This window comes from Artibeus jamaicensis, unplaced genomic scaffold (genome assembly GCF_021234435.1).
Source record: "Artibeus jamaicensis isolate MK-2021 breed Jamaican fruit bat unplaced genomic scaffold, CSHL_Jam_final contig_456, whole genome shotgun sequence".
NCBI lineage: Eukaryota > Metazoa > Chordata > Mammalia > Chiroptera > Phyllostomidae > Artibeus > Artibeus jamaicensis.
Genome location: NW_026521839.1, coordinates 4,841,767 through 4,851,829, shown reverse-complemented (window position 1 = coordinate 4,851,829; position 10,063 = coordinate 4,841,767). Strand labels below are relative to the sequence as shown.

At 44.9% G+C, this 10,063-nt stretch overlaps 2 protein-coding genes across 2 annotated transcripts; both read left to right on the top strand.

Annotated features, from left to right (window-relative positions):
- Positions 1-3,028, top strand: LOC119051044 (protocadherin beta-16-like). The gene has a single exon (XM_053666506.1). It carries the CDS (start codon positions 160-162, stop codon positions 2,557-2,559), a length of 2,400 nt encoding a protein of 799 aa, XP_053522481.1. The 5' UTR covers positions 1-159; the 3' UTR covers positions 2,560-3,028.
- Positions 3,029-3,904: 876 nt separating this feature from the next.
- On the top strand, positions 3,905-8,314 carry PCDHB10 (protocadherin beta 10). The gene has a single exon (XM_037147622.2). The coding sequence runs from the start codon at positions 5,124-5,126 to the stop codon at positions 7,536-7,538; it is 2,415 nt and encodes an 804-aa protein (XP_037003517.2). The 5' UTR covers positions 3,905-5,123; the 3' UTR covers positions 7,539-8,314.
- Positions 8,315-10,063: the final 1,749 nt, after the last annotated feature.

Sequence of the window (10,063 nt, the reverse complement as noted above, 5' to 3'; positions counted from 1 at the left end):
CGAACAGCTTTCTCAGCCAGAGCAAAAGTGAGTGTGAAACCTCTTTTAAAAACTGTATTTCGGGCATAGTTTTGCCGTTCCGGACGGCAGGACCGGGCTGCTAGGATCTTGGGCATACACACAAGAAGCTCCTGTGAACCACATTTTCAGGAAAGAGCAATGGAGACTGGATGGATGCGCAGTCGGAGACAAAGGCAAGTCCTTATTTTCTTTGTTTTGCTGAGCATGTCTGGGGTGGGCGCCGATTTAGGGCCCTACTCAGTAGTGGAAGAAACAGAGAGGGGATTCTTTGTGGCAAATCTGGGAAAAGACTTGGGATTGGGGCTGACGGAGATGTCGCGCCGTGGGGCCCGGATCATTTCTCAGGGCCACAAAGAGCACTTGCAACTCAAGCTGCAGACTGGGGATTTGCTCATAAAAGAGAAACTAGACCGAGAGGAGCTATGCGGTTCTGCGGAGACTTGTCAGCTACATTTCCAAGTGCTGATGGAAAACCCCTTGGAGATATTTCAGGCTGAACTAAGGGTGAAAGACATAAATGACCATTCTCCCGTGTTCTCGGAAAGAGAAATGATTCTAAAAATACCGGAAAACAGTCCCCTAGGAATGACATTCCCCCTGAATAATGCTCTGGACTTGGACGTAGGAAGCAACAATATTCAGAACTATAAAATCAGCCCCAACCCCCATTTTCAAGTTCTAACCCACAATCTGAGCGATGGCCGAAAATACCCGGAGCTGGTGCTGGACAAAGAGCTGGACCGGGAGGAGGAGCCTGAAATCGCGTTGATACTCACGGCGCTGGATGGCGGCTCTCCGCCACGGTCTGGGACCGCCCAGGTGCGCATCGAAGTGGTGGACACCAACGACAACGCCCCTGAGTTCGGGCAGCCGGTCTACAAGGTGCACATTCCTGAGAACAGCAGCGTGGGCTCCCTGGTTGCCACCGTCTCTGCCAGCGATTTAGACAGTGGAGTCAATGGAAAACTAGTATACTCCCTCTTTCGGCCTTCAGAAGATACTAGCCAAACTTTGGAGGTAAATCCTATAACAGGAGAAATTCGACTGAGAAAACAAGTAGATTTTGAAACAGTTCGGTCTTACGAAGTGGACATCAAGGCCACTGATGGGGGAGGTCTTTCAGGAAAATGCACCCTTTACCTGCAGGTGTTGGATGTGAATGATAACGCCCCAGAGGTGACCATGTCTGCACTGACCAGCCCCATCCCAGAGAATTCGCCTGAGACTGTAGTTGCTGTTTTCAGTGTTTCAGATCCAGACTCTGGGGACAATGGGAAGACGATTTGTTCAATCCCGGATGGCCTTCCTTTTCTTCTAAAACCTTCAGCCAAGAACTTTTACACCTTGGTAACGAAGGGAGCACTAGACAGAGAAGAAAGAGCCCATTACAACATCACCATCACCGTCACGGACCTGGGGACCCCCAGACTGAAAACCGAACACAACATAACCGTGCTGGTCTCCGACGTCAACGACAACGCCCCCGCCTTCACCCAAACCTCCTACACCCTCTTCATCCGCGAGAACAACAGCCCCGCCCTGCACATGGGCAGCGTCAGCGCCACAGACACAGACGCGGGCGCCAACGCCCAGGTCACCTACTCGCTGCTGCAGCCCCAGGACCCCAGCCTGCCCCTCCACTCGCTGGTGTCCATCAACGCCGACAACGGGCAGCTGTTCGCCCTGAGGGCGCTGGACTTCGAGGCCCTGCAGGCGTTCGAGTTCCTGGTGGGCGCCACGGACCGCGGGGCCCCGGCGCTGAGCAGCCAGGCGCTGGTGCGCGTGCAGGTGCTGGACGCCAACGACAACGCGCCCTTCGTGCTCTACCCGCTGCAGAACGGCTCTGCGCCCTGCACCGAGCTGGTGCCCAGGGCGGCCGAGCCCGGCTACCTGGTGAGCAAGGTGGTGGCGGTGGACGGCGACTCGGGCCAGAACGCCTGGCTGTCCTACCAGCTGCTCAAGGCCACGGAGCCCGGGCTGTTCGGCGTGTGGGCGCACAACGGCGAGGTGCGCACGGCGCGGCTGCTGAGCGAGCGCGACGCGGCCAAGCACAGGCTGCTGCTGCTGGTGAAGGACAACGGCGAGCCGCCGCTGTCGGCCAGCGTCACGCTGCACGTGCTGCTGGTGGACGGCTTCTCGCAGGCCTACCTGCCGCTGCCCGAAGCGGCGGCGGGCGCCGCGGCCCAGAGCGACCCGCTCACGGTCTACCTGGTCATCGCGCTGGCGTCGGTGTCGTCGCTCTTCCTGTTCTCGGTGCTGGCGTTCATCGCGGTGCGGCTGTGCAGGAGGGGCAGGGCGGGCTTGGTGGGTGGCTGCTCGGTGCCCGAGGGCCACTTTCCGGGCCACCTGGTGGACGTCAGCGGTACAGGGACCCTGTCCCAGAGCTACCAGTATGAGGTGTGTCTGAAGGGAGGTATGGGGACAGATGAGTTTAAATTTCTGCAGCCGATTATCCCCAGTCTTCCAGTCCATGACACTGGTAGGAATGTAGAGGAAAACGAGAACTTCAGGAATAGCTTTGGATTCAATATCCAATAAAAATTATTTTAAATATTTAATCTTTTATTATTCTTGGCTGACTGGGAATACTGCGGTTTTTTGGCTGAAGATTCAGGGGCCAGTGAGTTAAAGTTTTTAAAACCAATTATCCCCAATTTCACATCCCAGAGCATGGGGAGTGAAGTGGAATAAAATCCCTTCTTTTGGTATAGTTTTGGGGTTTCATTATTGATAAGTACCTATTTAATAAAGACAGTAACTTCTAATATATTTTGTGAACTAACTAAATTGTTTATGCCCACCACCAATAAGGTGCTGTTTATTTTCTCTATTTGGTTTATCCTCAATTTCCAGTTTTATGTTTAACTTCAAACATATGTTTAACTTCGTTTTTTCTCACATTTTAGCCCATTGAAGTATTTCTCAATAGAATCCCAATCAAATTAAATTAGGTTAATTCAATAGGTTTTTAATTAAATAGGTTTTACCTCCAAAATTGATATCATTAATTTTTTCCACCCTATAAATGTTCTTATTGAATTTCTACTTACATTTTCATTTTAGTTCTCCTTTTTCTACAACTACAATTATTAAAATAATCTGCTGCTTTTGGTCTGTATATTTATTATCTGATACTTCATTTCTCCTTACAATAATATTTTCGTTGCTTTGTCAACCTGTTTTTATTATAGCAATTTTCTAAAATTGTTACTTTTTAAAAAAGTTTTCTTTTTTGTATTGTTTTCTCCCTGTATTGTTATCTCCCTATTTAATATATAATATTTCTGTTGTGATGTGATAATTATTTAATCAGCTTTTATCTGAAAATAAGAAGAAATGACAATGTGAGACATCAAATGCATGGATATGTGGTTAAGTACGGAGACCAAAATAGTAAAGTTTAGGCATTTACAGTATCATATAGAAATATTTAATAATCTTCCCCTTTTCTGTATGCAAACATCAGAGATTCTTATAAAGTTTTTAATTTCTAACAATGCACTCCCAGTCAATTGAAAAGAAAACAGTAGAAATCATCAAGCAGACACTTATATAGTGTGACTTTTATAGTCAACAATTAGAATTTTTTTGGCAGTATCTAGTCCTTTCCTTGTACAATATACCCCATTTTATTCTGTTTCTCTTACTTAGTAAGGAAAAATAGAGCTCATTCCTAGCTGGATATTAGGCCTTTGAATAGAATCCTACATGAAGCTGCTGTTATAGTGCTGTTCTTATTTTCAGTGGTGTTAGGATGGGGATCAGTGTGGACTCCTCTTTTAAAAATTTTAAAATTTATTCCTAGAGAGAAGGGAAGGGAGGGAAAAAGAGAGGGAGAGAAACATCAATGTGTGGTTGCCTCTCATGTGCCCCCCAGTTGGGGACTTGGCCCTTGACCTGAACATGTGCCCTGACTTGGAATTGAATCAGTGACCCTTTGGTTCACAGGCCTGCATTCAATTCACTGAGCCACAGGAGCCAGGGACAGTGTGAGCTACTCTTTACCTCCATTTCTTTAGTGAAGAGAAATTAGATCACATTAGATTTTAATTAAGAGGGACTATAAAATAAAGGTCAGCTCCTTCTGTAGCTCTGCAAGTAATTTTAAAGCTAGTGTAAGAAAAACAAAGACATATTGAAGAAAGGGAACAAAAGTTGCAAGTAATAAGTAAGTGAAAGAATACGAATTTTGAACAGTAAGAAATTAAAGGCTCTGAAAATTGTTTTTATCCTCGAGTTGCTTTATACATGTCCGAATGCAGTTAGTATTCAGTGAGTGTCTGCTTTGCCGGCCAAAGATGAGGAGGACATAGTGTCCCTACTTAAGAAGGGACACAGTGACATGACACAAGAAGCAGTAATATTTATAGGGAAGTTATACAAGCTTTTATAAAAGCACAGAGGAGAGACAACTTGAATGCTTCTTCCTGGATTATAGAGTGGTGACTCAATTTAGGCAATGTAAGTAGGTTCTGAAGAAATCTGTAGAAGAAGGTGTGAAACAAGTTTTTGTCAGTTTTTGGAAAAGGAAAAGCTATTATCTGGTGTCTCGGAAGTCACCACCACGTTCCCTGTGCTTCCTGACATTGCATGGGGATAGTTTCAGGGGGGAAAGGCCTAGTACAGAGCTAAATACAGCACAACAAGGTGCACGGAGTTCAGTGCTAGGAACATTCTTTTTGCAACTGTTGAACATTTTACTTTCTCCCATGAAGCGGTGAAAAAACCTTAACAACATGAACAATTCTGCATATCAATGTTTTATTTGACAAAACATAGGAAAAATGAAATATGTGAATGAGCCACTAAAGAAGAAATTTATAAATACATACACATACAAATTAGGTGCAGATATATGAGTCTATTGGAGGCCAGGCGGTGGCGCTGCAGGCTAAAGAGACGGAATAAAGAATTGAATTGAGAGTGCTGCAGAGGTCACTAACAGAAAAATGAAGAACGAGGCAGGCTGGCTGAGGGAAAAGCCATAGCTGCTCAAGATCGCAGAAAACCCCAGACCCCTGCTTCTACAGGGGGTAGGTCTGGGGTTGCAACTGCTCCTTCCTTGTGCTGGGAGCTGTGACTGGGACTAATATTGACAAAAGATGTGTTCAGAAGAAGCTATGGAGGCTGGAGGGTTGCGCTGCCCAAGACAAAGGCAAGTCCTGTTTATCTTTCTGTTTTGGGGAGGATCTTTTGCAGGATCTGGGTTCGGACGATATTCAGTGACAGAGGAAACAGAGAGAGGATCTTTTGTGGCCAATTTGGTAACAGACCTGGGACTAGGGGACCGGGAGCTGGTTGCAAGGGGAGCACGGGTGGTCTTTGATGATAATAAACAACACTTGCTCCTGGACTCGCATACTGGGGATTTGCTCACAAATGAGAAACTGGACCGGGAGAAGCTGTGTGGCTCCACAGAGCCCTGCGTGCTGTATTTCCAAATTTTAGTGGATAACCCTTTTCAGATTTACCAGGCTGAGCTGACGGTCAGCGACATAAATGATCATTCACCAGTGTTTCAAAACAAAGAAACAGTCTTAAAAATCATAGAAAATACAGCTGAAGGAACAACATTTCGGCTAGAAAGAGCGCAGGATTCAGATGGAGGACTTAACGGTATCCAAAACTATACCATCAACGCCAACTCTTTTTTCCATATTAAAATTAATGACAGTGATGCAGACATGATATATCCAGAGCTAGTCTTGGACAAGGCGCTGGACAGGGAAAAGCAGCAAGAGCTGAGTTTAACACTCACTGCACTTGATGGTGGGTCCCCACCCAGGTCTGGGACCTCCACTATACGCATTGTGATCCTGGATGTCAATGACAATGCCCCACAGTTTTCTCAGGCCGTCTACCAGACCCAGGTTCTAGAGAACAGCCCTGTAGGTTCCATTATTGCTAAAGTTTCTGCAGGAGATATAGACTCTGGAGTCTATGCAGATATATCTTACTCATTTTTTGATGCTTCTGAAGATATTCGAACAACCTTCCAAATCAATCCTTTTTCCGGGGAAATCGTTCTCAGAGTGCTGCTTGATTACGAGCTAGTAAAGTCTTACAAAATCAGTATCCAGGCAATCGATGGTGGGGGCCTTTTTGCAAGATGTACGGTTTTGGTTGAGGTTCTAGACGCCAATGACAATCCCCCTGAACTGATCATGTCATCACTTTCCAACCATGTTCCTGAGAACTCTCCTGAGACCATATTGGCTGTTTTTAGGATTAAGGACAGAGATTCTGGAGAAAATGGAAAAATGATTTGTTACATTCAAGATAATCTGCCATTCCTTCTGAGACCCTCTGTGGAGAATTTTTACATTCTAATGACAGAAGGAGCGCTGGACAGAGAAAGCCAAGCAGAGTACAACATCACCATCACCGTCACCGACCTGGGGACACCTAGACTGAAAACCCAGCACAACATAACCGTGCTGGTCTCCGACGTCAACGACAACGCCCCCGCCTTCACCCAAACCTCCTACACCCTCTTCATCCGCGAGAACAACAGCCCCGCCCTGCACATGGGCAGCGTCAGCGCCACAGACACAGACGCGGGCGCCAACGCCCAGGTCACCTACTCGCTGCTGCAGCCCCAGGACCCCAGCCTGCCCCTCCACTCGCTGGTGTCCATCAACGCGGACAACGGCCACCTGTTCGCCCTGAGGGCGCTGGACTTCGAGGCCCTGCAGGCGTTCGAGTTCCTGGTGGGCGCCACGGACCGCGGGGCCCCGGCGCTGAGCAGCCAGGCGCTGGTGCGCGTGCAGGTGCTGGACGCCAACGACAACGCGCCCTTCGTGCTCTACCCGCTGCAGAACGGCTCTGCGCCCTGCACCGAGCTGGTGCCCAGGGCGGCCGAGCCCGGCTACCTGGTGAGCAAGGTGGTGGCGGTGGACGGCGACTCGGGCCAGAACGCCTGGCTGTCCTACCAGCTGCTCAAGGCCACGGAGCCCGGGCTGTTCGGCGTGTGGGCGCACAACGGCGAGGTGCGCACGGCGCGGCTGCTGAGCGAGCGCGACGCGGCCAAGCACAGGCTGCTGCTGCTGGTGAAGGACAACGGCGAGCCGCCGCTGTCGGCCAGCGTCACGCTGCACGTGCTGCTGGTGGACGGCTTCTCGCAGGCCTACCTGCCGCTGCCCGAAGCGGCGGCGGGCGCCGCGGCCCAGAGCGACCCGCTCACGGTCTACCTGGTCATCGCGCTGGCGTCGGTGTCGTCGCTCTTCCTGTTCTCGGTGCTGGCGTTCATCGCGGTGCGGCTGTGCAGGAGGGGCAGGGCGGGCTTGGTGGGTGGCTGCTCGGTGCCCGAGGGCCACTTCCCGGGCCACCTGGTGGACGTCAGCGGTACAGGGACCCTGTCCCAGAGCTACCAGTACGAGGTGTGTCTGAAGGGAGGCTCAGGGACCAGCGAGTTCAAGTTTCTGAAGCCAATTCTCCCCAATATTCAGGAACAGGGCTTTGAGAGGAATAGTGAAGAAACCCCTGCCTTTCGAAATAGCTTTGGATTTAATTTTTAGTAGTTTTAAAAATATTTTCTCGTACTTTTGAGGTGTTTTGCAACCATATAAATATTGGTTTACTTTTGAAACTCCATATTAAATTATTATGTCTAATTTTAAAGTACTATATATCTATGTTTTTGTACTGTTATTTCATAATTTTTGCATTAATCAACATTTCACTCAGTTAGTATCCATTTCTAAATAATCGTTTTAAGGTTTAATTTTTTTCTAATGATTTAGTTATTTTTTTTTTTTATTCTAGAGAACTGAGGGTCTCGTTTTTCTGGTAGCACATTTCACAGACTGTGTCTATTATTCTAACTACCCTTCTGTTGTTCTTCCTCCATGTAAGGAAACACACATGCAGTTCTGACCTTATTCCAACATCCTGTTTAGTCATGTTAGACGTTCATGTCTTCTACTTTTAAATCATAGCCCTTGAAAGGAAATATTTCTCTATTATCCTGCTCATGATAAAATAAAACATCATTTTGTGAGTGATAGTGGGCCCCAATAACATTCTTGTTTATATTATTGTTCTTTTACATATATTACTTTTACTCAGTATTTTCTAATGTTCACTTTTACTGATATGTGAAACAGAACATGTCTTATAATTAAAACAAAGTGTAATAACCTGCATGAAAATATTATAAATGAATCATTTTGGAAGTTTGAATGTGAGACTATTGGTGAACTGATGGAAAGATATCTTTCCTTTCACTTGTTTTGTAAATGTATTTAATTACTGCCAAATTTAAAAATCAAGGTGTACTAAAATCACAAAGAAATACAGTAGTTTGTTGTTGTTTTTTTTTTGCCTCTGGACACCTTCTATGCATGGTTTCTCTAGAATTGATCTCAATATTCCAAAGTAACGTGTTTCTATTGCCCTATCTTGACATTCAGTTTTATTTATTTTTTAAAGGTTTTATTTATTTATCTTTAGAGGGTAAGGAAAGGAGAGAGGGAGAGAAATATCAGTGTATGGTTGCCTCTCATGCATCCTCTGCTGGGAACTGGCCTGCAACCCAGGCATGTGCCCTGACTGGGAATCGAACCGCGATCCTTTGGTTCGCAGGCCCACAATCCCCTGAGCTACAGCAGCCAGGGTGACATTCAGTTTTATAGATACTTTAATCATCTCTTCATATGACAAAAAAATTTAACTCTTTTACTTTGCAACTAACGGCCACACATACAAGCATTGCACATTTCCTTTCTCCTGTTCTCCCAGTGGTGTTGCCAGAGGGAATTCTTAGTTAAATAGTCATTTTTGTTTACATAGATAAGAGTATTTCAAAATTCATGTGGGTGTATTATGATTACACTTACTTTCTCAAAAAACATTTTTCTAGAGCTGATAACCGTTGTTTTTACATGCATAATTTTCTACTTACTGCTGTTACATTTTCACATTTGAATATTAATCTTTCTTCTTAAATAGTCAAGTACACCAGCTATTATTAATTACATGTATTCCCTTGAGATCTTTCACCCAGATCCCTCCATATCCCTGTTGCATTTACACTGGCTGCTCTATAAGCAGTCACCCTATGTCTTTTTTTCTTTCATTACTTTTCTGTATTGATCCCCTTTTACAAAATCCAGTATATTCTTCTTTCTTAGTTCACTCCCTTATTCAGCTGACACACATCTCTCGATAGCTTTGTAAAAATGGGTGCAGAGACCTTTTCTTCTGAACATATTGTCATTTTCTTTCCATTTCATTGATAGTTTGACTGGGTATAAAATTTTAGGTTGAAAATAATTTTCCTTCATATTTTGAAAGCAGCATTCCTTCTACTGATCTTATATAAATTTGCTGGTCTTTTGTTTCCATTCTGGCTTCTGTCTCTTTTAATGTCAACCCACTTTTTTCACTGTGGATGCATTAGAAGCTTTCCCCTTGATTTCTGAAAATGACTCATAATTTTCCTCTTAAATTTTCTGCATTCTCACTTTAACCAGAATCTCTTTAGTTAAATAATAGATATCCTGGATTAAATCTCTAGTACTCTATTTTTCCCTTTCTTATTTTTCCTTTGTCTCTTTTTCTACTTTTTGAACAATTTGGTGTGTCATCCAATTCTTATTTGAGGGAGCTTACACATAATTTTCAGAGCTCTTTGTTTATTTTCTTAGTGTTTTTCATAGCATCCTGTTACAGATTTGTAAATGTAAAATCTTCTCTCATCTATAATTAATCTAGTTATTCTTTTTCAATGCACTATGCAAAAATGCATTATTCAGTAAAAACTATTATACCTATTTTAAAAATAAAAGAATCATAGGAAATTTAAGAACTTACTCAAGATTATGATGCTAGTAAAGGGCACATAAGCCTTAATCTATTTTTAAAAATATTTTATTTATTTATTTTTCGAGAGAGGGGAAGGGAAGGAGAAAGAGTGGGAGAGAAATATCAATGTGTGGTTGCCTCTCATGCGTCCTCTGCTGGGAACTGGCCTGCAACCCAGGCATGTGCCCTGACTAGGAATCACTATTCTTTATGTTATAATAAGATTACATGCTTCATT

Coding starts and splice junctions, on each gene's coding strand:
- LOC119051044 (XM_053666506.1), top strand. CDS start 160: ATGGAGACTGGATGGATGCGCAGTCGGAGACAAAGGCAAGTCCTTATT.
- PCDHB10 (XM_037147622.2), top strand. CDS start 5,124: ATGTGTTCAGAAGAAGCTATGGAGGCTGGAGGGTTGCGCTGCCCAAGA.